General features: G+C 45.0%; 2 protein-coding genes across 2 annotated transcripts in view; both read right to left on the reverse strand.

Moving 5' to 3' along the window:
- Positions 1–1,103: 1,103 nt before the first annotated feature.
- On the reverse strand, positions 1,104–15,807 carry axin2 (axin 2 (conductin, axil)). The gene is made up of 11 exons (XM_044051345.1): positions 15,533–15,807; positions 13,315–14,246; positions 11,171–11,302; positions 8,811–8,913; positions 7,056–7,196; positions 6,415–6,947; positions 6,113–6,289; positions 5,777–5,992; positions 5,510–5,635; positions 4,614–4,781; positions 1,104–1,368 (listed from the first exon to the last, which is right to left on the reverse strand). Exons 2-11 carry the CDS (start codon positions 14,121–14,123, stop codon positions 1,242–1,244), a joined length of 2,532 nt encoding a protein of 843 aa, XP_043907280.1. The 5' UTR covers positions 14,124–14,246; positions 15,533–15,807; the 3' UTR covers positions 1,104–1,241.
- Positions 15,808–18,653: 2,846 nt separating this feature from the next.
- Positions 18,654–26,554, reverse strand: part of cep112 (centrosomal protein 112) — a 97,806-nt gene continuing 89,905 nt past the window's right edge. Inside the window, exons 28-29 of the transcript XR_006362292.1 lie at positions 19,545–19,679; positions 18,654–19,153 (exon numbers count right to left, since the gene is read on the reverse strand). The gene's annotated coding sequence lies outside the window, so the exon portion shown is untranslated. The remainder of the gene's footprint in view (positions 19,154–19,544; positions 19,680–26,554) is intronic.

Raw genomic sequence — 26,554 nt, forward strand, 5'->3', positions numbered from 1 at the left:
CCAAGGGAGTAACAGGACCCTGAAAACTGGGTAAAACACGGCAAGAATCCATGTAGGCACAGCTTCTGTACTCTTAATAAAACACTAGCGACGTAGTGTTCATCATCACCACCATCTTACCATCTGCAGCTCATAGTGCAGGATTCAAATACACAATAATAATCCTATTCAAAAGCATTTCAGTCGCACACTGGGGGAGTGCGCCGTAGAGCTTTCTGTTGGCAGGTATGACTTTTGTTGTAAACACATTTTGGGGACTCTAGGACCTGTTCAGGGCAGTTTCCTCTTAGCAAATACATAGGCTATTTGTGCGATGCCTGCGCCGCTGAAACAAAGGCACTAAGAAGTGACAGACCAAGGCTAGCTGGGCACAGGCCCAGAGTTGGGAATTAAACATTAATAGTATTATCATATTACACTTAGGGCCCTTCAGAGCAGATGGGGGACACAGCCACAAATAGCACTGTAGTAGTAAATATATTATCAAACTTGAAATGACAAGAGAGCCATTCTCAAAGCTTCAGCAGTGAGCTCTCTAGCCAAGAGATCAAAGATGTCCCATTAACCCTCCAGAGCACGAGTGGAGTTTTTGACAAACCCCGTACAGTTCAATATACGGGCCTGAAAACGAATAAAACTAATTCCTTTGCTCAGAAACTGATGCTCAGCAGCGGAGGAGGGGTGGAAAAAAAAAATGATGTGGAAAGTGAAGTTTCTCCAACTCCAAGCAGCTTGTCCATGGCAGACTAATTGGGGGGTGTGGGGCAGGGATATCTCCAATAAATATCAATAGAAATCTTTACATAGCAATACGATAATGCAATGTACATGTATATCCGCATATACATATTAGCAATGTGCTAGCAAATGCCCATGGGCAGACGCTGGCGCGGGCGGGGTCAGACAGGTCGTCAGTCTCCAATTCAAACCCACTGCCCCATTTTATTTGACAAGTGGTCATTCACCTAGAGTCTCTAGTGTTTTCTCTTCTGGAACCATGGAGACGTTTCAGTCCAGCGACACAGATTTTCTTAACTTCAACGCAGGCTGAAAGTCCTGCAAAGTGCTCCTTCCTTTTTTTTCTCCATTGTTCTTCCAGTCCATTTGCACAAACCTCAACGATCTCCATTCCTGCAGTCTTAGCTTTAAAGACACATGTGCTGTGTGTGTGTCAGGGTATGAAGGACTACATCCATAGCATTTGTACGAGTTAATTCCACGGTGTGGGCAGCAGCATGGTCTCACTCCATCCTCTCCACCTTGCCCAGGATCTTGCCCTGGTATGTTGGCAGCAGGGCACCGTCATCTGACACTTCCTCAAACACCGCGCCACACTCAAACTCGTCACTGGCTTTCTTGAAGTAGTACCTGTGAAAGAGAGACGCGGCAATGAATACATGGATTCTCATACATGAACTTTAGTTACAGCAAACTTAATGACATCGAGCTTCTTTTCCAGCATTACACCCAGTGTACAGTCAACCAACTCAGCTGAGGCAAAGACTGACTTGTGGGTGTGGTGCAGGGGGTTTAAGAAAATATGGATACGCTAAAATTTGATACGGAACTAATTATTTGAAGCACTGATATGGAATTATTCACGCCAGTGGTTCTGTGTTCTATTTAACCCTCTGACTGCTAGCCGACTCTCTCCATTTCCTTCCACTTCTGTCATTACTCAAAGAAAACTGAATATCGTTTATGCACATAATGCGGTATATTGCCTTGCTTGCAGTATCCCAGTACAAAACCCCTGTGATGTTTTTAGGCTACCACATCAAGCCAATATCTTTTTAAAGCACTTATAGTATAGTATTTATTAAGACTGCACACTTTCAAATTTTGTAAATCTTGTGGTACGATCATGGTCACCCCCATAACAGGATATCACCAGGTTTCTTGCATCCCTCTTCACTCCTTCTCCATTTTACCCCTCATTTTCATCATGAGCTTTGCCCCAGCTAATGGGAGCAATTAGGCCAACGTGCTAATGAAGGGGTCCTTTGACAAAGATGGACATTATAGGTACCTGCAAGTCTGCCAGTCCTTACCCCTGACTCATACACGCCCTGTTGTACTCATGTTAGCAGGCACATGTGCGCGGCTTTGACTCAACCCCATTTCATTATTACACTGACAAAGACAAGAACATAAGCAACACAGAGGAGGAGGAGACAGAGAAAATAGTACGCTATGTCCTTGCTTGCCCCTGTCGATAGCAGGAGTGAGCAACTGACAACTTTCTGTGTGTGTGTGTTGAAAAAGAAAAAAAGAAATCTAAAAAGGAGGGGCTTGACATGACTTCACTGGGGCATTAATGATGCAACCCCCAACTCCATCCTCATGTTAGAGGAAGAGGAACCAGCAGGGGTGAGTTTTTTTCGTTACTAGTTACTCATTAACTATGTAATGGAAAAAATGCCTCAATTTGCTCCATGTGTGGGGTGGAATGTTTGTGAGTCTTTTGTTTTTTAACGAGACGAACATGCAGTACATATAAAAACAAGAGCTGGAGTCTTAAAAAACATCCTCGCTAAAAGGAAGGTGCCTGTGAGCACACGCGCTCCAGTCAGCGCGAGGGTGGTCACTAATAAAAAGCAGCTTCATTTGAAATATAGGAAGGCTTCAACTAAGTGGAACACAAGAGCCCTCTCCGAGGAAAACGAGGAGAGTTAATAAGACTAAGTAGATAAAAAGGACGGCATGAAAGGACACAAGACATGCCTGATAATTGTATCCACTTTTCCTATCTAGAGGAGGAAGAAAAAGTTGAGCTGCTCTACTCTTCCAAAGAAAAAAAACAACCCTTCAAAGAGCCATGATCTTTCTGCTGAGAGAGACAGACAGAGACAGAGAGAGCCTGAATTTCCACTGGAACATGTTTTATGTGGCTAGATCTGTTCTCCACTCTACGTTTGCACTGACATCTGGCACCAATATCATCTGGCAGGGCCTGGCAGTACTGTTCTTTGTTGAACCGCTGCCATGTTGAAATGACCCAACTCCACACATTCTCTGGCTGCTATTAAAGCACCGCGCAGCTCTCTTTCCAAAAAATGTGGATGGTATGACACAGGAACTGAGACAGCGTAGAGAGAAAAGACGAGGGGCGGGGTGGGGTAGGTGTGTGTGTGTGGGGGGGGCGCAAACAGACAGATGTGAAGAACTTGGAGCTAAGTGCTTGTCACATTTGTTGATCCAAAAACACAGCACACATCTAGAGAGGAGGACATTTCTAGGAGTTCCTTCACCTTTTTTTCCCCAACCAGAAATGATAGTATGATACCCATAATTATTAACACAATTCTTATCCTGGAGACCGTGGCAGCTCAAACAATGTGCGTTTGATCTTTTTTCTTTAATGCCCACTGGAAAGAAGCAATCAAAGTAAAATCTCTCTGTGCAAACACACACGGCGAGGTGGTGCAGCCTCAGTCAGGGCTCTGAAGTACAGCAAACAAGCGGATCTGGCATTTAACAATCGGCCTTTTCAAATATATCCATAAAATGATTACAACATGTGTAAACATTGTGCACGTTTAACACAAGCACATTCATGCGTGTACACATGTGTAAGTGTACGCACACGCACACACACACGCACACACACAACAGAGCAGAGAAAAAGAGCCCCTGATAGCATCAGTGAAGAATTTGCACGCTGGCCATTTGTGTGAGTCTTTGTTGGTTGAAATGAAAGGGGCCGGGGCTTCAAAGCCATGTGTATTAAGTGTGCCTTAGCATGGAAATCAATACCAGATGGGACCCAAATCGCTGCAGTTCAAACTCTCCCACTAACCCCCTGCTCCACCCAGCCCCCTTCCCCTCGTGTCCTTTCCTTTTCATTGCACCCCTCTCAACACACACACACACACACACACACACACCACAGAGGCCAGAAACTGCAGCAAACAGTGATAGAATGCTCCACACAACTGTGTATGAAAACATTTAAAGTTAAGGGGGGAAAATGTACCACAGCGTCATCACAGTATGAGATAGCACTAATGATCCCAAGATGATTCAGGTGCACTGGGCATGCAAAGTTTATGTTACAAGAAACAGCACTGGTGCAAGGTCAGAGCAGGGCTTACTTTTATTAGACTGACAACACGGCGTGGACGGAACTGAAAGTCGACGGAGCTTTTATTTCACTGCTGATTATCAATTTGTGGACAATAAGAACCAATCGAGAAGCAAATCATTTCCAAATGTCTCCATTCTTGCCCAACACAGCCTCAGAGTTTTTAAACTAAAAACGGGAGCCAGCCGTGTTTCTATGCTTCTCAGTTTCTGGGTTTCTAAATAGTTGGGGGAGTGTTGAGTTCAGGCATACCCAGCAGAATTTAGGCATTTTCTAACAAAAATGCAGTATGAATGTAGCCTCAGCCACACTGCTCCCATGTCATCAAAGATACTGAGAACTCACCCGCGATCAATTTCCTCCACATCTTCTATTTAAATTTTGGTTAAAAATAGTTATAAAGCTCAGTTTTTCTGCCTGAAACAGTAGTCAGTTTGTGGTGGCGAGTACACAGTCAACGACAAATACATTCTTCAAGGCTTACAGAAATCAAACACAAACAGACTTTTTTACATTGTCGTCTACAAACCTGTAGTTGCCCTTCTTGCGCAGCTGCTCCTTGAAGTGGCCCAGGGTGAGACTGTGGCTCTTCATGGTCCTCCGGTAGGGGATCTCCTCACCACAGAAGAAATATGTCACCACTGTCTCGCCACTGCACACCCCATGGCTTCCTAAACCCTTCTTACACTCCTTCACCCTATAGATAGATAAAGAAGAACAAAGAAGGGTGTGTGAGAAGGAGCGAGCATCCACATGACACTTAAAACAAATGGCAAAAAGAGAAATCAGAAATGGAGCAAAGCTTCTAAGGAAACCTGACCAAAGACGTACACAGTAGAGAAGACAGCATTCAACAAGAAACACAAAACCTAACTGACGAACATCACAAGTGGAAGAGTGGGTGACCCAGTGCCATCAGTAAGTGAGTACTCGCTGCGTATTCATGAGAAGGGCCACAGTATTAACAATTCCACTACAGCTATTTCCAAGGATTTGTATGCCCACACCAGAGCTCTCTGCTCGACTCTGCTCTGTCCAGCTGACAGCCAGCTCACAGAAGGACAGAAAATAAAAATTATACATATGGAGAAGAGTCAGTAAGGTGCTGCTGCGACTACACACTACCACACGCAGCACAAATAGACAAGATTCAAGCAAATGCAGAGGCAGAGCCGGGCCTGTGTGTAGAAAAGTTAAAAATAGACTGTGGAAAGGGGGTCACCTTCTCTTTTGAGTGACTGTATGTAGGCGTGTATTTTTCTGTAACTGCTGTCTCCCTACATGTGCAGTGAGCAGTGCAGATGACAAGAAGGAAGAGTTAAAAAGAGTAGAAGTACACTGCAAGGTGGAGGCTATGGCTGAGAGGAGGAGGAAGAGGAGCAGAGAGGAGAGGAGAGGGAGGGCAGGACGCTAGAGGCATCGTACTCTTCTGATTGGAGACCGGGACTCGCTGAGGGACCAGTGGGGCTGGGGTTGGCCAGAGGGACGGACCCCCCACCCTGGACAGGCACTAGGTGGCTCTTCTCTCGCTGGAGACTGGAAACTGAATGCCTAAGAGGAGACATCAAATATTTTAATGCCATTATCGAAAACACTAACCACAAAAGGCATTACATGTGGGGCAGCAAGGAATCGCAAGCAATAAAGCAGATTATAGCCAAGAGCAATGTACAGCAGGCATTCTCTATGTACCTCTGCTTGGTGGTCTTGGTGGAGACCTCCTCCAGCCTGCGACAGGCCTCCTCCAGCTGGGCCAAAGTGTTGGGAGGGGGCAGGGGGGGCATGGCAGGGTCTTGGATGAATGGCTGTGCTGGTTGGTGGCTACGTAGGTGGCCACAGCTTCCTCCGCCACCCCATGTGTGTGTCTGGGTGGAAGAGGCTCCAAAGGATTTCTTGGTGTTCTGAGAACTGTGAGGGCAAACAGATAAGACAATGTGCATTAATATAACATAACGGCCATAAATTGGGTTATTTTAAAACAACACGAAAATTTGCACACCCTTTAGCACTTCCCTAGCCTCTGCTCACCTGTGAGACTTGTGTCTTCCCCGTTGTTTACTTTCCAGGATCCACTGCAATACATTTTGAGTGGGATCTGTCATGTCACTGGGCAGCTGTATCAGCCCACAGTCCTCTGTAGACGTTTCTGTAACTCCATCCTCAGCCCCCGAATGACACAAACGCCTGGATAAAGAGCTGGACCGTCTGGAGAGGGAGAGAAAGAAATAAAAAGCATTTTAGTACAACTTAGATTCTAATACTTAAAAAAGAAACAGAAGAAACCCAACAGGAATAAAAATGAAAATTGAAGCACTGAGCTTGGTACTGACCCCATACTGCTGTCTGTTGAAACTGCTCCACATGACTCTCTGCCCAGGCTGCGGCTGCGTGGATAAGACTGGCACGGTGGGCACTCTGCACTACTGGAGCACAAGCCACGCACCCTGAGGGCTGCCTCTCTCTCTATCTGCTCTTTTGACTTGGGACTGGCATGATGGTGGATGTAGTGGTGGTGGATGTGTTTCGTGCTTTGCCTGGTGACAAGGGTCCTGCTGGGACCCAAGGCCAGTGTAACTGACCCTAGTTCAGGACTAGAGACAGAAGAACTGGCTAGCCCAGTTCTTACCAGGGCCTTAATTCCAAACCCAGCCCGGGTAAAGGGCCTGTGCTCTGGGGAGCTGGAGCGAGGTGAATGCCGGACGACAGCTGGGGACTGGCAGCCGGGGGTCTTCAGGACACGGGAGAGGTGTTCATCCAGGATGGCTTGGGGGTCCTCATCAGAGGAGCCAGACAGGAGGGTCAAGGGGTGGGGGGAGAGCTGAGGAGCACTTCCCACGATCTCTGAATCTTCTCTTTCTTCCTCCTGGTAAAAAAACAAATACAGCATGAGCCATCCATCAAAAAAACACACAACAACAACAAACAAGCATTAAAAAAAACATGTTTTCAGTAAGATCAGTCAGTCACACACCTCCTTAATCTGCTGCAGCCTCTCTTCTAGAGAGCTGATGGTGTCCTGCTCTCTCTTCAGGCTCTCCAGGCGAGAGATGAGCTGAGCAGCAAATTGCGCTGGCTCCATTGGGACCATCTCCTTGGGAGGACATCGAGTGCGCTTGGGGAAGAAAGACAGAACATTAGTTGTGTCATTCTTGTCATCACTACACTACCAAGCCTCCACCATCCTTTAACTTCCCCTTGACTTATTAAATAACATTTATGCATTGTTCTCCCCCAGAGTCTTCCCCACCGCTGGTGGAACTGATCAGGACACTATCATAGGCACCCAGGAGGACTACTGGGTTGTTTAAAGGGGTGGCATGCCTGGTGTATGGTCACACTGGGCTAGGCCTTGGCTGGTTCCTTCTGTCAGTATCGGCAGGGCTCTTTAAAGTCAGCTCACTTCAAAGACTTCCTCGTCAAATATCAAACACTCAGTAGGGGAGAATAGGGTGGTGGAGGGAGGGAGGCATAGATAGATGGGAAGCAGTGGCTTTACATCTAGGAATAAAAGCCACATATCAACAGGGGGTGGAAGAGAACTACAGGGAGGAAAGGATGAGGGATTAAAAAAAAGGGAGAAGTTAAGATGCAGAGATGTATGCTTGCAGGAGGGCAGAGAAAGAAAAAACTGAAGCAAGGGAAGGATTGGAAGACGGAGATAAAGGTGCCAGAAATGGATGGGAGATCAGAAAGGTTGAGGTAATTTATTCCCCCCCTTGTCACACACTGGGCACCTTTGAGGTACAGTGCAGTGACAGTATGAGAACGTGCGTGTGTGCGTGCATAATAAATTATTTGCATTTTTTGCACTGGGCTTTCTTGATTTCTTTTTTTGTTTCTCCCTTTTCTTTGTAGTAGGGATGAAGGGGAGAAAAGAGTGAGGAAAAGAAGGAGCCTGAGGCTGGTGCACCATGGGAATGGCAGCACATCGCCAAAAATCAGACGGCAAACAAAAACAAGAAAAAAAGCAAAAAAAAAAAACGGGGCGTTGATTTTTTTAACCACATTTTTTCTCAATGCAAGTTACACACAAGCTATATGGTAACTTCTATCTACAGACTCTCTGACCCACAACCACATGACACCAAGTAAATTCTCACTTTTAAGTGGGGGCTGCCTGAGCGTGTGTGTGTGTGTGTGCAGAAAAAGGGGGCCAGTCCTCTTGGAAGTTGTCACTTCCTTGTGCTTTTGCTTCATTCATCCTTGGATCACAGCTCTGTGTGTGTGCGTGTGTGTGTGCGCGCGCGCCTGGGTATCTTTGTGTTTTTGTTAGGGAACTTGGCTGATTTCAGAGCCCCCGGGATTAGGCGGCAGAGATCTTCCTCATCACTCTCTCTCTATTCTCCATTTTTTACAGCATCAGTGGAGAAGAAAAAAAACCTAACGTGGTCCAAGCGTTGCGGCGATAAACCGCTTAGAGAACTCCCTGTTTTCTGTGGACTTCAAAGATCCTAATGGGGGTATAGGTGACACCAAAGGTAGAGAAGGGGCATGTGCTTGTGTGTTACTTATATAGTGTATGTGTGTGGGTGTGTGGGGGGAGGGTCTTTTGACTCTTTAGATCTTTGCTGGTACCGTTGAAAGTGAGAATGCTGAATACGGTTGTGTTACTATTCATAGAACCAAAAGAGACCCAGAACAGAAGGTGGTATGGAAATCAGACTGTGTGACCCAGGTTCAAAAAGACTGAGCATGTGTGTTTATGTGTGTGTGTTTGTGTACTCACAGGGAAAGCAGGCAGGGAGACCTGGCTGTTCATCCTCATGTTGCGCTGCATCTCTCTGTGCAACTGTTTCTTGGAGCCCAGTTTATATGGAGGAATGCCATCTCTGGGGGTGTACAGGCAGATCATAAAGGTCAATTACCCAATCAAATACATCATTAAAGACCAAACAGCCGTTTGGGAAGAAGCTTGTTAGCCAGCTGGGTAGATCAAACACCGATCATGCAAGGAGAAATCTAATTTATTAATTATCCTATGAAGTGTTTTCATCTTTCTGGCTTAATATAAGAACAAATAAGGCAGTCAGAGGTAAATTATGCCAGTATTTCTGGCCTTGCGTTTGCGTCACAGCAGATGGATTTTAAATGAGGTGACAAGAAGTTTTGTTTGCCCCACAAAGACTGTTCAGCTCTGGCGTCAGTGCAGTACTGGGCATTCTGCTACACCATTTCTTTCAACGTTACACAAAGGCAAAAGTAAGCCATTTTTTCCTTATGACCCGATTCTCTGGATATTGCCCCACGTTGCCCTTTCACACATGCAGCACACAACGGGACATTGTCTGTGTGTGACACTTTCACTCCCACTGGAAATACACTGATTAGTTTAGGCCAGGGTTATTATTTTATACAACAAATTCACTTATTTGTTCACTTATTGAATTCTCACCTACTCTATTCACCCCATGGGCTCAATAGGACATCACACACTTTATGTGATGGAGCTGCAAGACTAAAGCCTGTTTACAGCTTAGTTCAACTGATTTTGACATTACTGTCACACACACAGCTCATCAAGTTTATTAAGTGTGGAAGAATTCAGGGTTGAACTGTGTGTGTGTGTGTATGTGTAAGCAACTGTAGTATCAGCATTAGCATTCCCCTGCTGCCTTTATGTTGAGTTGAGAACACTGTTAGCATTAGATATCCACTCTGCTGTTTCAAAGTGTTGCTGCAGAACAGGACCCAAGGGTGCAGCTAACCTGGTTAAATCTATCTGAGGGACTGAAAGGCTGACTGGATAAAAATGAAATCAAACAGTAAACAGCTATGCTCAGGCTTCAAACTAAAGCACTTGACAGTGTATAATGGTGTCTTTTCTCCCATGCTAAACAGCAGTTTCCTGGTGACCAAGCCTAACTGACGAGCACTTTCCCTACTTTTGCTTTGAAATGCCACAGTCATGCGCATAAGCCCCAAACACACACACCACCTCCCACCCCCAATCTTCATTTGGCAAGCGCTGCCGCAGCCAGCTTCTGATCTCCGCACATCAAAAGGCTGGTTTGTAAGATAAGGTAATGTTTGAAGTCTGCGCAGCTGCATTCCCCAGCGTCCAAGCAAATCCATAAATAAGATATTAGCAAAAATCCCCCCTCTGCTACTTTCTTTCCCTCCCCTGTTGCTTTTCCCTTTTCTATTCTTTTCTTTATCTGTAAATGAGATTCAACTATTTATGGGCACATTTAACAGAGGCAGATATTCTGATCAAGGACAGTGCAGACAGGAAATATGGGGGAAGGGGATGTCATCGCTGTGGCCAGGGCTTTGTAACTGCACTGGGTCAAAGTCCAGCAGAATAGGACTATATTGGCGTCGGCCACTTTGAAGCTAGGCTGTCTAGCGATATGCCAGAGCAGCTCCTCGTTATAAAAAAAATAACTCTTTATAGCTGCCATATTTATGCGCAGCCCAGCCCACAAGTTGCAGTAAACATCAATGTCTCAGTCTTTAAATATCTTTATCTTGGTCATCTAGCTTCCTTTATCACTGACATCATTCATGTTGCATTGACGCCTCCCATGCAGACTGAGGTAAAGTAGAACTTGTGCCAAGATTTTTCTGCTTTCTGTCCAAAAGCAGATGACCCGGGCACTCCTGTCCTTGAGCTATGCACTGTGCAGTGACTTCATAGCGCCATGTGTCACTTGAGAGACACGGGATAGATCCATGCAATCCTTGCCGACGAGGCCCTGGACATGCACACAAACCATACATGAGAAGGTGTGCATGTGCTCTGTACTACCTCTGTCCGGCACCCAAAATGTTCTGACATTTAAAAGGCTACCTCATAATAAAATGAAGAAGTACTTTTATTTACCAATACATTACATGCTTGTGAAACCATCTTCACAACATGTCTAATAAATGTAAAGCAGTTTGACCACTATGCTACAAGGAGGGGACCTGGCACCAAATCATGCCATATCCTGGCTGTTCTAGTATCTTTAACTGACCACTGTATTAAAACACTCTTTCAGTTGATTAAGGAGAGACTTAAATTCATTTTGATTTCCACAGAGCCTTATTTCATACGGCCATTACACCACAGCACACTCATCCATTTGGTTAATATCCACTTACACACTGCTATCTGTCAGGGACATGGAGTCGTCTGTTAAAGCATCACTGGAGACCTCGCTGTCGTTGGTGCTGCTGACAGGGGCAAAGGAGCCCATGTGGCAAGAGCTGAGCGAGTCTCCTCTCTTGTACGATCTGTGGAGGTGACACAAGCAGAGATCAGATGAATACTAATGCAGCTCTGTGAAACAACATCCAACAGGTGGGTGACATTGAGTTTCTGCTTTCTGAGCAGTAGGTTATGTGTATTTCGACAACTGTATCCTGTGATTAGTTAATATAACTGACTGCTGTAGAGCCAGGCAACTCCTGCTATAAAATACAAGCTCATCTGCATCGGGAAAACTTTGTTTTCTTTCCCTATGCCTTGTAATGTAGCCCGGTTTCCTCCTTTCCATTCACACTCACTCTTTCCTCAGTATTCATCTCCCGCTGTGTGTATGAATTCTTGCAATGCTACAGGGGGAGAAGAAAAGGGGGAGTGACTAAGGGAAGTATGGAGTGGGAGCAAGAAGAGTGTGACAGGGAAGAAAAGAAAGGAGAGAGGGGAAAAAAAGGAGGGATCTTCATAAGGGAGGGAGAAACCCAGCATGACTAAAGCTGAAGCCCCCAGCTCCAGGCTGACCTTCAGAGGGGCTTGCTAAGAGTCAGGTATTTAACACAGCTGGCCTTGCATTCTTCCCTCTTCGCGTCTCTCTCTCTCACCCCTCATTTATACTTTCTCCTCACTCTTTTATGAGGTACACTCCCTCCCTCCTGTCACACTCCACCCTCTCTGTCCTTCCTTTTCCGCTCTCTTTCCCCCCTCACTTGCACTGCAAAAGCATGCCTCGCAGTCCCCATCTCTGAGTTTTCAAAAGAAGATAAAAGTATAGAAGGGGGGCAGCAAAGGAGTGAATCAGAGGAGAATTAACACAAACATGAAGAGAGGTAAGAGGAGAGTGGGAAAGATGGGGGGGGGCGGCTCGATTTCTTTTTTTTTAAGTGCAGTTGCTTCCATTCAGGGTTTGTTTTGTTTCTGTCTTTCTTGTTTGAAAGGAGAACCTGAGATGAGAAGAGGTGAGGAGAGGGAAGCAGGGGGGAAAAGCAGAAATGAATTCCACATGTTTTGAATCTGTAGGGTGACAATGGAAGAGGAGAAAAAATGTTTCAGGGCTTCATGTCAAAGGCAGGCTGTTCTATTGGTCTAGTTGACGAGCATCGCACCAGAAATAAGTCAGGGATGTGAACAACCCACAAATATCTTAATCAGGACACACAAACTGTTAATCCCCATTATACAGTGGAGGTAGCTGTCGGGTTTCCTGGCCTGACATTCCTATTATAAAAGCAAGGATGTTAATGCAACTTTTAATTTATTGCTGCATTGTCCTACCATGCTCCTCATTTGTTTGAGGATTATCAGACTGAACTTGTGATTCTCCTCCTCCAGTTTGACAGGCATAAAGAAATTCCAATGCAACACCTATCTGCCACAGATTAATATCACTGTGATGAACAGGAAGAGGCATAGCATAACAATGTCATCATCTATTATTTGCTGGCTGGGGCCAGAGCCAGTCGTGCTCTAAACGTTTGCAGTGGAAGATGATCCCTCATTCCGCATAACCATTTCAAAGCCCCCGGAAAGCCAGGCTAGCGTGAGCAGAGGATTACCAACGGAGATGGTAAGAGGTGACAGGCAGTGAGAGTTTTCTATGAACTTGGAACATTTGTTCTCTTCTTTTTACACATACATTTGACTCCCGACTTTTTGAAAATGTTTAGTCCTTTTTCATTGAGTCAGTCATCCTTTCTTAATAAATTTAATGGGATGAGTCTCTTAACAAAAAACAAAAGCAGGTTGAGGAGTATAATATCAGCAGGTACCACTCTCATTGAACTTTAAGGAAGGCCAAGCCTAATTTCATTGGATCTGAGCCTCCTTTTAAAATTATAAATAAGTTGCATTATTGCTATTTATTAATTGTACATCTTTGCTAAACTTTTATTTTATCTTTCACCAAGTGGATGAGTGTGAATAATACAGACTTTACCTTTACCCCTTGGGAATAATAAAGGTCTTCTATTCTATATGACAGCATTGCAGCATGTGCATTCAGCATGTGCATGAAGATTAAAAGAGTTGAAAGATGTTGTAGCCATACCTGTATCCCTTCTCCATCACATCCACTGTCCTCATGGACACGGGGGCCCTGTGCACCTTCGCTGACAGTCCAACCAGCACTTTGGCTTTGAAATCACAGCTCCACTCCTCCTCTTCGTTCAGCGTGGGCAGGTATCCACAGACAACTTTAAGGTCGCCCAACCCGTTGGGATTGACGTGGTTCGGGTTTTCTCCGCCCGTCCTCACGTACTCCAGGTAAATGTCCGAGGTGAGAAACATCTGGTACGCGCTCTCCTCCATGTTGGTTTGGATCTCGGTCTGCGCCTGGTCGAACATCGCAGAGTCGATGTGCTGCCTCTTGATATTATCCCGTATAAAGGTTTTAGTCGCGGGCTTGAGTTGTTTGGCGACAACGCTGTTGTTCTCAATGTAGCGCTTGTAAATTGCTTTGGCGACTCTCTGCGTTTTAGTATCCTTGAGGTCCATTTGTCTGAAGCCATTGCAGGCGAACCAGAAGTCCAACGCGTCGACGCACTTCTCTCGCTCCAGGAATGTCCTAAAAAGAAGAGCGCCGTCCTGGTCCCCGAGGAGAGAATGCAAAGACTTTGTCCACCGGGAGAGCGGCGAATCCGGGGAGGCGCTCCCCTCTGGCTCCCCAAGACCATCCTCGTTCCTCCTCGCAGAGGAACCCGGAGAGCCGAGCAGAACCGATTTGGTGGGTCCCGCGGGTTTCATCATTGCGAGTTTGGCGGGGTAGCAGGGCGCCTCGCCCTCCTCCCCGGGCACCGGGGGCCGAGGAGCATCTTCGCGGAAACTACTGGCGATGTGGTCCATGAGCGCCCTGCTCATGGCTGTGAAGGCAGCAGGAGAGAGCCCGTGTGTTGGTGTTCGCCTCCTCTGAGCTTCTACTGTAATCTCCTCACTCTCTTATGTCAGCGGGGGAGCTTCTCTCTCTGGCTGCTCGTCTTCTCCCTGAAACACAAAGTATTGATCTAATCAAAACCAGATCCGCCCCAAACTTCAAAGGGGCAGAGAGTCTTTTACAGTCCCCCACTGACTTTAACGCACAAAAAAAGAGAAACGCTGCAAAGTTCTGAGAAAAAATGTGAGAAAACGCTGCAGCAGCATTACGTAAACAGTGATCCTTAGTGTGATTTCAAGGCTGAACGACGTAAATTAACAAGAATTTAACAGTTGTTTCTCACATGCACTAACAAGAGGGGAGAACGACCTGAACAATCCACTAAACTCGAAGTTGAAACGTCAAAAGTCAAACGGGGCTGTGAAGTGAACACAATTATTAAGTCATCTATCCTCCTGATGCCAGATCATTACGCACAGACGAGTCTTCATCGCCGTTTCCGGATCATCATGTTTTCAGCCATAAAATCTGGCTGCAAACACATTTTCTGTCTCCCATCCGTGACCATGTTCGATCACTCACTTACACCACAACATCTACTTCACCACAAGCGAGCCTGACTAGTCCATGCGGGGGGACAAGAAGAAGATGTGGGACAAACTAGAAAGGATTGGAAAAACGTGCCCAAAATTGTTAATGGAGTTCACCGCCTGCTGCCGCCGTGTGTCTTTGGGGAAGCCAAGCACTCAGGAGGCTTAAAAACACTCACATGTCTCAGCTGTTGGTCCATTGTCACACCGACTGTGAGCTCTTTTACTTGTTACAGAAACATCAGTGCTACGATCTATCAGCGGCGGTGAACCACTGACACTCTGTGGAACTTGTCAGAGATGAAAAACAGACAACTTGTCCAAAAATATAAACCACTATTCAACAGTATATTCCAGGACACTGTGTAGCACCACCACAAACCCACTCTACACCATACTGTCGCGTGATCTGGAGTCTTTATTTTTCTAAGTTTCTTTGATGTTACACTTCAAGCGAAATTAACCACTCTTTAACGTCCAATCCCATGTAGGCTACACACCAGTCTCAGATCTTATGGGGGAGGAAATCCTTAAAAAAAAAAAAGAAAGAAAAAAAAAGACCAGCACTTTTTTAAAAAACAACTTATATTTTAAGTATGAAAATCAAACAACATGGAAAAGACACATAAGTGGGTGATACATAAACGATCCGAAGCGTTTTTTTAGTTCTTAAATGGAGCAAAAAGCGGCTCATTTCCACCGAATATTACTTCAAAGCGAGTCAACAGCACATCAAAGAGAACTCCAACGGGGGCCACTTTGAGGAGGCTCACACACTCACACACACACACACTTGGTTAACTTACCATCGATCCACGAGTCCTCTCCTCAAATTAAAGTCCTGTTTTATCCACGGAAAGCGGGTACAATCCACTGTGCTCGTCTCCGCGACGCGTCCACATACAGTCCGTTCAGGTTTGAGTCGGTTTTACGGAGAGAAAAAAGCACTCGAGAGAGAGAGAGGAGAAAAAAATGCCGCTTTTCTCCCTCCCTCCTTTTCTCCTCCCTATGGTTTCAGGCTGCCATGCCGCACGGTTGGTCTCTCCTGTAGGCGACTCCAACACCAACTGAAGCGAGAGGCTGGAGCAACGCACTTCAAAGTGAGGAACCGACTGCCAGGTCCCGACAGCTGCATAAAAAACAATTGCAGCTTGGCGCCTCGAAAAAATAACAAATATTTATGTAGGAAAAAATATAACGAGTGGCACTGAATCGTGCTTGTACGCTGCAGCCACTGTGTACAATAGATATTTACAAGATTGCCCGGTTTATTGGCTTTTTTGCCACATATCCTCAATGATTTCCCGGCTTTCGAAGTTGCATGGTGAGGACCTTATCAAAGACAAGCAATCTTGAGCCAACTCCCCGAGGCTTTGGAGCGTCAGAAGTAACTGATCTGCCGCCCTAATAGCATTATCGCTACAATCCCTCTGTTGCTACACAAACTTTAAAGACGCACGGATCTTTTCAGGACCCTCATAGTTTTTTAGATTAACCCACTGGAGTCCCCGAGGATGCACCACCGTGCATGAACGGGCCAGTGTCCAACTGCAATGTTTCTGTCCTATTATGCATTTTTTTTGGTCACATTGTAATAAAGTAGACACATAGTAACAATTGTTTTAATCTCATAAATATGCACAATGGGAACGTCAACGCCACAGATCAGTGTCTCTGTTGCAGCAAGTATTGCACAGTAAAACAAACAAGCAAGTAACAAAAAACAAAAACGTGTTTTAAAAATGATGAACAGGCACTGAATCCATATACAGTCCTCATGCACAGCTGCAGCAGCAGCAGCAGACAAAACCACTCCACAGCTCCCACCAGTGGAAACTAGGGCACATGCATTCCCACCAAAGGAAAACATCTGCTCACTGAGGATTTGCTCCGTGAAGGATGTTATCATATCACTTATGAGACAGGAGAATTACTCCTCTCTGCTGCCTTTACTGCACAGCTCTGTGCTTTGTGTATAACTCCTTTACTACATCAGGAGATAATATGAACAGCTCAGGCATCCCATATCATATAATATAAACCCATTCACTGCTCTGACTGAGAGGAGCTGTTGGGACACATTTACTTTCCTTCGTGGTGGACTGACTAAAGTCAGTAATGCTATTAGCGTTTATAGAACAGTCTCAATAGTGTTTTGCTTTGGTCTTTAGCGCTGAAATGAGCCACCACAGGGGAGTCTTTGTACGAGATGACAGGCTAGATTCTTGAAAAAGAGACAGTAGTGTCTGTGTGTCCGTGTTGTCTCTGTGGACACACATTCACAAAGACAGCAAACACTTTGATTAGCCTGTTTGCCAAAGGTGCTGTGAAACTTTCTCCCTTGATACCTCACCTCCCATTGAGGTTAATATAAGTGGGAATTGCTCTTGAAGAGACAATGACTAATGTACTGCTCATCATTAAAAGGTCACACAAACTGCGCTCAAATTTGGTGCACTCACATCCCACACATGAAAAACATCCTCAGTGTCTCCTCACCAAATGCACTGTCCCAGCTGAGGACCGGCAGCACTGGCTCCAGCCAGGGGGAGTTATGCAACTGGGAAATAGTTTAACTAAATGAATGTTTGAATAAATAAACATCTACTTAGGGCAGGGATGGATAAATGGTTGAAATAAATAGATCCTCTTCAGATCTGGTATTAACAGCCATCCAGAGTGATCCAATGATCTCATGTGGACGTTAGGGTCAGAACACACCCATTCCTTCCATGTGTCGTGTCCTTAGACACAGTCACAAAAACACATTTGGACGTGGTTTGAGGACGCATGTTGTCACATTCCTGAGCTGCATGAACGCAACCTGCCCTCAGGGTGTATTAGCCATCAGAGACCACCTTCCTTAAGTCTTGTTTATATTTGCAAGAGGGAGATGGATGGATGAATTGCGGCGCAGACGATGCATGCCTTACGAAAAGAGACTGAATTGGTTTGCTGCCGATGTATGTGGTGGTTACATTGAGATAGACACTCCGTACATGTGGAGGAGAAAATCGTGGCCGCATACGTGCTGCTGTATCTCGCTATAAGCTAGTGTGTATTGAATCTGTTTCCTGCAGACCTTTACGTCACAGAAAAACAAACAACAAAGAGGTGGATCATGCTGCGGTTTATATGTTGTCTCCTTCTACTTCCAGGTCAAAGACCAAGGAGGAAATTTTGATGCATTAGCAGAACGCCAAGTCCAACTCCAGTCCGACTAAGTTTTGTTTTAACACCTCACACATCTAATAAACTGCATTAATGCAGTAAAAGACATGTATGATAGATGACAGAAGTCTCTGTGTCTCAAACTTCTTTTGATACAGCTTATAATGTGACTTCTTCCTATGTGACTTTGTTAATTACGCCCATAAAAACTTATTTTCAAGACTCCAGATCCATATGATTGTCTCTGATCTATTCATAGCTTTCAGATCCGTCATATCCACCTGGAGGGCAAAAAAAAAACACTCATTCATTTCACACCCCTTCAAAATAACATTTAAAACACTTGTCAGCCACAAGAAAACTGAGGTATGAAGCAAAACTTGAAGTTTTGGGCACTATTCTTTTTACAACTCCCGCGGTCGTATTTCAGGCGCTGAAAACAATAAACTGTCTGCCTCAGCCCGACTTCGGTGATGTCTATATATATCTTATCTACATATTTATCTGCATGTATCACAGGATGCCAGCAAACCATCTAAAAACATGGGTTGTTACTGTGGGGTACCTGTCCTGTGTAATGAAGACAGACTGGAGTGCAAATCTGGAATCTGTAAAAGACAGTACAGTGCACAAAAGTTGTTTAAAGTTTGACACAACTCTTTTAGGAATGTCAAGTTGGAAAAGCTATGACTGCCTGAGGGAAATAGTTCAACAAAATAGGGCAAAAAGAAAACAAGAGAACAAAGCAGAAACCTGAAATGCTTTATTCAACACAGGCCGCACAGTGTTTCCCACTTTATACACGGCAACCTACTATATTTATATTATATTCAACAGAAATGATATCATAAATGTTATAACTGTGTGCAGTTTGGAATACATGGGGGATACAAGTCATTGTCTTCACTTTTTCATACTCCTTTTCACTTCGTCAAATGTTCCAGACTTTGTGATTTGCTTAAGTCTATGGTTTTCCTCCCTGAGTTCATTACATTCCCTCTGTAATATTGGAATCTTTTCCTTGCTCGGTTTCTTGTCACACGTTTGTGACAAGAAACACTCTCCTCAGCAGCTGGCAGAGGCTTTGATTATACTTCCAACACATCCACTGCATCGTGTTCCCTTTTCTCCGTCACACTCTTCTTCTGGATGCTCATGTCTCTCCAAGTCTTTCTCTCGTTTCCTCTTCTTGGCGGCTGGAGAGTGTGAGAGGACGGAGGAAACCCAGTCTGGGGACAATGGGTCATCAGTGGCACCTGAAATTCAAAAATATGACACGGTTAACGCGGCTAAGACCTGTTATATGATTTCTATAGAGATAGAAATCTCTATTCATTATTGCATTATTGAATTAAGACACATAATTCAGCAAAATGAACAGAAAGCATCAATGTAAATATACGGGAATAAGCTCAATTGCTAAACGCATCACATACAAGCATCGCATACAAATAACTCCCAGACAGCACATAACAAATGGAGAGAATCTAATAAACAACTGTGAATCAGACTAAAATAATAATATATATTTAAGAGCATGTCCTATTTAGCTTGTTTGCTCATAGCATCACTTGCTAATTGTCTAGTCATTTCATGCTACTCATAAAATACACTGATTATAAGAGTGTCCTAATTGCGTGCACTCACCATTGACACCTGCTGCAAAGAAGTGTGTTCTTCGACGGTTGCCATTCTTTTTGTTCCTTCCCCAGGAATGGAGGCGTGTCTAATAGCACAAATCCAGCATCTTTCTCTCTTTGAGTTTGCTTTTACTGATAGATCCTGTAAAAGCACAACCCAGGCGTGTCATTCCGTATGTTTACGTGTACAGTTTAATCAAGCTAAGGCCATAGTTCCCCGACATACGGAGACACCTATTGGACACATCTGTACAATGAGACACCATTTTGTCCACACAAACAGAGATCAGATCCAATCACAAGACGGATGTTAATACCAGATCAGAGCGGCACCATAGTGTCAATGAGGGAGTACTAAACAGGACAAAAGCAGATGCCCAGTCTGGAACCATGCCAGATGTGAGACACTAATGAATTTAGAGTTGAAACATGTCTGCACACAAACCCGGTTTCTTATCCCGTAAAAGCTCATCTACACAGTCTGGGTCTTCCTGCAGGTATACACGCCATCTGGATAATATAAGGACAGCTACCTACACAATGTCAGCCTTTGTTAACTTTTGAAGGACACAGTCTGATCCCTGACAGTAAACACACCAGGGTGGAAAATATTACCATGACAATCGTGTGGACCCCCTGTCAGTACCAGAGGCCAGTTGGGCAATCTCATCCCGCCTTGTCAACCCCCTCTGTGGTTCATAGGAGGTCCCCATGGGCCAGGTCTTCCCCGCTGCCCCTCAGGAGCTGACCCCAGGTCTGTGACTGGCCTGGGACCAGGGGTGTCCTTGGCTCTTGGCCCTATAAAAAGGCTCTTGAAAGAGGGCTTCAGGGGGAGAGGTTATGGGACGTAACCGTCCCTCTGTTTGGCAAGATATTATTACAGGAACAGGTCAAACTCAGCTCGACTACAAAGAGAACTATAAATAGAGAAGGAAGGGCACACATAAATCACCTGTGGGCCCACTCACTTCTCTAATGCTGACGGTTTCTTTCTGTTTTTTGGATGTGAACGACAAATGGAGAGCATTTTTTAATAGTTCTTATAAAATTTATCCAACAACATACTGTAGTTGATGAAAAACAAATCCTACTTAAGACCTAGAGTTTTTACAACTTGATTATATGGTTTCCTGAGTTACCTTGGCCTGTTGTAACTACAACTGGTTGCCTCACTTGCAGCCATAAACACTCAAAGAGTGTGTGTGTACCGGTGCTGTCCTCTGTGCTGCAGCTCTGTGATCAGTAACTGCTCTCAATTACAGTATTGTGTGCTGTTCCTTTTCGGCCTGGGGTTAAACTCTTTGCAGACCCCTTTGAAGTACTCATCCCTTTATCTCAAGCCAGAGCCAAGAATTTGGGGGAGGACAATGGAAAATGAAACCAAGAGGGAAGCTTATGGCAATTATCAACCCGAGCCATGAGGAGGAAGTCAGCTCAGAGAGAGAGAGAGAGAGGGAGAGAGAGGGAGCACGAGAGAGCCAATGTAGGACAGGGGGTTACTGTTTCAAGTTTGTTTGGTGTGTACACACCCCGGGCAACAACCGACTGCCAAGAGAGGAAATGGAGGCTACCTCTTCAAAGTAGGTGACAACAGGGGGACAATGGCCTCTGAAGGAAGCAAGGAGCCGATGAGAGGCACAGTGTGTGTGATGGTGTGAGTGGAGGAGGTCAACAAACAACATAAGCAAGGAGCGAAAAAGACCGTAAGAGGACGAGCAGAAGGACGGAGTAGAACAGAGGGAACAAGTGCTGTTGTCAGCGGAATCAAATGGCATGCAGCGAGCGGGCTCAGATACAATTAAAGTGTGGAGTTTAGGCAGGCTTTGAAGTTGGACATGGTGCATAATACCCTTAAAAGTTAAGGAAGGGCAACGTTTTACCAGTTTGCGATGAAGCTGTTTTTTGAGGGCTGGGGAGGAGAAAGGGTTCAGATTAAGGGGAATGAAGCTGGATTTTTTTGGCCCCAGAAGGATGGGTTCTTTAAAAATAACAGAATGTAAAATATGAGTGGGAGTCAGCCTACCTGGGCATATTGATAATAAGGATGAGTGTGTGACAGATTGGGGAGAGGAAGCAGAGATGTGTCAGAGAGAGAGTAACAGGGTGTGAAAGTGAAAGACAACAGTCACGGAAGAATGAAAGAAACAGGATGGGAATTGGTAGCGAGGGAGGGCAAAGGAAAAAAAAGAGAAGCAAAGAGAGAGAGAGAGAGAAACAGGTGTTGAAGGTTATTTATTGTTTTTTCCCTTCATTTTAATCCCATTTTGTGCTTGACTTTTAAGTCTACCAATGTATAGAAACAATGTGGGATGCACTGTCTAATCCCGTTTGGGCCGTGACGCTCACTCCACACTGACAGTAATGACTTTCCTCTGCTGCTCACACCGAAGCACAATGCAGACACTTCACAGGACAAACGCCACTGTTCTGCCACGCTTGACGGGACAGCTATCTTTACTCTGAACCCCAGACTCCCTTCACTCAACCCCATCTTCCTCTTTCCTGACTCAGGAATGCAGGATTCCCAGACTACAGAGGTGATTAACCTCCTCGCCCATTCAACAGATGCCAGATTTTTATCTCTCTCTCTCCGTTTCCTGTTCCTCCACTGGAGGAGTGTGACGTGTCAGCAGGTTGAGCACCATGGCAACAGAGACATGCTGTGATGATGGCGTATAGACGGCTCACAACCCGTCTCACTTGACGAGAGGGTTTCTCAACAAAGTTTGTCACATTCAGTCAATCAGCATGTCTGCAGGAAAATGCAGTCCTTTAAGGCTGTGAAGAAGAAATATTTGAAAGTGAGTGCCGTGTGAGGCAGTAGCTTGTTTATGGCAGCAAATAATGTCTTAAAACACTGGAGATCAACTTGAGTGTCACAATCACATTGTAACTGTCGACACAAATTGCATGTTATGGTTAATTCTTTATCTCTTTTACTAAACATGTGGCTGAAAATGCATGCTCCAAAGTAACCTACAAGCAGGCTCCTATTGGACGATACCAGCTGTCACTCACACTGATATCAACTCATATAGCCTGTGCTTTATCATCTATTTTCCTTCCTATTGAGAACATCATTTACAAAATTGACATCAAACCCAGAACTAGCGACTGAGACCATTCACTCCTCAGGAAAACTGTTTACTGACTTGAGAGTTGAGAGTTAGGCTCATTTTCTTCTAGTTCTTTTTGCAATTATCAGAGCCACCTGGTGGCCATTCAGTATACTTTTTATGTCCGCAGGATTATGTCCACTTGGTCTATGACTGCGGTTGTGGAGTCAGCTCCCAATCACCGTTGCTAAACATACCAGATTCCTCTGTTACGAAACTATTGAGATTTTCGTATTCATTGGTAAATGTTGGAGATTCAGGCATGTTTTCAGGATTTTTAACTGATTTGCAGTTCGGTGTTGCTCGGTTCGATTCCCATGTCGAACATCACGCACACGACTCTTCCAGTCTCTGCCAATCCGCCCCTGGCAGTCTGTTAGTATTGGCTCAGCTTGCTTGGAGGCTCGCTAGAGCAGGTACCCAAAACACCACCAGGTACCAGGTACTAGCACGAATGGCCGTACTAAAACTGTATCATGTAAAAGCGCTGTAACTTTGGCAATGGCAATCACTTGGGCTTGACTTTGACTCAAGGTTAAAGGTAACTGTTTATAAAACAACTATCAGTTGAAGGTCAAGTCTCAGACTGACTGCAAACAGTGAAGGCTACGATCCTTACACAGTTTGTCTTCATTAGTGCAGATGTGACACTTTAGGGGCACAAACTTGTGTGAAATAAGGAACGAGACTGTGAGAGATCAAAAGATGGTGCAAGGCAGACATGGCAGATGCCCAGACACAGACACAGACACAGGGCATGTGATAAAGACAAACCTCCCCCGTGGTCTTGACTGCATCACTTTCGGTCCCTCTGCCCAGCCCACACTATCAGCTCAGAAGGAAGATTCATCGCACACACACACACACACACACAACCGCTGTGTCCTCTCTAAAGTCTGCATCGCTCTAACACACAGCATCGCTCTAACACACAGCATCGCTCTAACACACAGCTGCATATCCTTTTCATAGCTCCTGTTGTGTTTGAGTGACAGAGCCGGGCGACAAAACAGAAAAAAATGGTGCCATAAATACTGATATAAACAAAGAGAGAAGGATTCGAGCGAGGAGAGAGGCAAAGACAAGACAACACGATGGTAGACAGAAAAAATAGCCTAAGTGAAAGGTGTTGAGTGTATTGTGTTGTGTGTGTGAAGTGCTGGTGATAAACAGGTTTATTTATGCAAGCAGCGTACAGCAGCCAAACACAGACCTCCTCAGGTCTGACTCCAAATATAGTTCTAAAAAAAGATCTGGTGACACAGCCTGCTCACACACACACACACACACACAGATAATGACTTTTGTCAATCACACGCTGATGTACAGTGAATCCCAGAGGCCCCGTCACAGGCGCTCAGAGGGAAACACGTCACACATCTGCTAAGAGGCGGAGACGAAAGGCAGTGAATGACTTCAAATAATCCTGCGCAGCAATTTACTCCTCATCTTTGGATTCATGTCCTCAAATATACCGGTGGAATCTTACAGGAGGGAAAACCATAAACGTGCTCTGCACCGACACTTCAAGAGAGGAAGCTGGTTTCTGGTTGCTCTGCGGGCGAGTCAGTGTCACGCAGCAGTGTTTGCTTCATCTCACGCTCACTGGGTTTTAAATAAACATCTCACTGGAGAATGACATTAAAAACATGAAGCCAAAGTACGACATGAACAAGTCTCAGACTGACTGCCCTTTTACTGTCGTCACACAACAGTCCACTGTCCGATGTGGAGATAAGCGAGAGGAAGCGAGGGCTTTGATCCTTAATGGGTCCTCGTCAGCCGCGTGGAAGTGACATTCATGGCTTGTATTTACACAAGCACAATTACGGCGGTTACTTTGGCGGTAGACGATCAATTAGAGTGAAACTAGTCAGGGTAATAACACAGATTAAAGGAGAGGCTACGGCCGGAGCGTGCTCGGGTGTAAACGAGCAGCAGGCCGGAGCTCACGTTAACCTTTAGTTCCACAAGATCAGCATCATTGGATGTTTGTTGGATCACCTGACAGTGTCTGAAAACTCTGAAAAGCTGAGATTACAAATGACTTCAAACAAACTTTATTAGGTACACAGTTACACTAATAAATTGACAGAAGTGGCACCAGGTGTGGTGTTATCTGCTGCCGTAGCCCATCTGCTTCAGGTCCAGCACGTTGTGTGTGCAGAGATGGTCTTCTGCATATCTAACTAGTTATATTTAGCCATTGCAGACGGCAGTTTGTTTGCAAAAGGGCCGGAGAGTGGTACAATAATTTGAAATTTTGGGGCTGCATTTCCACAAATGAACAAATGGTGTCCTTAATGCTGAGACACACAAGCAGATACACGTACACCTCTTTGAGTACCAATCGCGCACGCTCAGAAGACAACACCAGAGCTTATGCTAGCTTGCTAGCTAATCCAACAACACGGTTACAGTGACGTCATGACAGAAAAGGCGCCAACAACAGAGGTTGGTTGCAAACGAAAGACAGTCTTTGGGAAATGCTGCCAAGAAAAAGGCAGATGCAGAGCGATCCAAGACCAGAGTGAACATCGGTGCTGCGTTTGAACTGAACGCCCAGACAGGGCTGCAACGTGATGACATGGTGGCTCTGTTTCTACTGGACCGGTAGGTTAACTTAATGTCTTTGTGAACTGAGTATGTGCTGTTTTTCCAATTGAACAAGTGTCCAAAAAGAGTTTTTAACCTTCATGAAATACCATCAGGGAGGCATCTGATGGTTTCTTACAGCATTTTCACACCTGCCTAAATACTGTAAATCCTTATTCACCGGGTCAAAACTAGGACATGCAAGTTTGGAGAGTGCTACGCAATCAGCTGTAGGATATAGATTAAGGACCATTGTCTCCAGACATGAGATGAAGCTGCACGTTTTAACTGGTTCACATGAAAGTGAAGCCACGACTGGCAAAAGAATCATGTAAGAAAACGCATGTATAATGCTATGTTGCAACTGCTATAAAATACTGTGTGCACTTCTTCCAGAAACAACACTTTACTAAGGCTTTGTGCCGAAAGACAAAATTCCTGTTTCTCAGATGTCAATCTGACAGTCTTCTCTCCTTTCGTCAGTCTTTTTTTTTGTTTTGTTTTTTTGTTTCTCCTCTCTCACTCGTGTTCTCTGCCTGGGTAGCAGAATCAGCACATCAAATAAATACACAGAGAGGTATAGTGTTACGTTTGGAGGCAGCAAAGCAGGTCATGGACAATGGGAGCACATGGAAGTGCGTGAACTGCGGGAGCAAAAAGAAAGCAATTTTATAGGGACCTCTTTGAAACTGAATCTGATTTTGGAATTCAATAACAACTCCAAACTGTTTTCCAGGGGAGAAAAAAAAAAATTGACACTCTTGAAAAGATCAGTATTCAAGGCCATGCATTCCTCACCTATCACACACACATTCCAGGAGATGGGGATTGTTCATGTCATTCTTGGTCTGCCAAAATGTTATAATCACACTTCCTCCTCAGTCTTAGAGGAACCGTGGAGATAAATAAACCCAGCCGCTTTATTAGGAACACCCGTCAGGCAAGAAACCCTCTGTTAATGAAGGTTTTGGTTCGGTTTTTATTCAAACTATGTACATTCCCTTTTGGAGGCTGTGGTTTTGTGGTGTTTTTGAACTGTGTTGTGTCGTTGATTTGCACCTATTTATCGATTTGAATTGGGCCGACACTTAAAACATGCAGGTACATCCCCCATCACACTTAATAAACCTGACACAAAGACTAGATCAGATCTATGTAGGTGTTCCTGATGATGGGCCAACTAGCGACACAGTACAGTGGCCATTTCATGAACTCCAGTGTCTGATTGATTCAGCTTGGTTTTGAGTGGAGCCGCTGGTAAAACACAAAGTGGTGGCAGAGGCAGAAACAGCGGGGCCAAGGACTG

Source organism: Solea senegalensis, linkage group LG19 (genome assembly GCF_019176455.1).
Source record: "Solea senegalensis isolate Sse05_10M linkage group LG19, IFAPA_SoseM_1, whole genome shotgun sequence".
In the NCBI taxonomy this organism is placed as follows: Eukaryota; Metazoa; Chordata; class Actinopteri; order Pleuronectiformes; family Soleidae; genus Solea; species Solea senegalensis.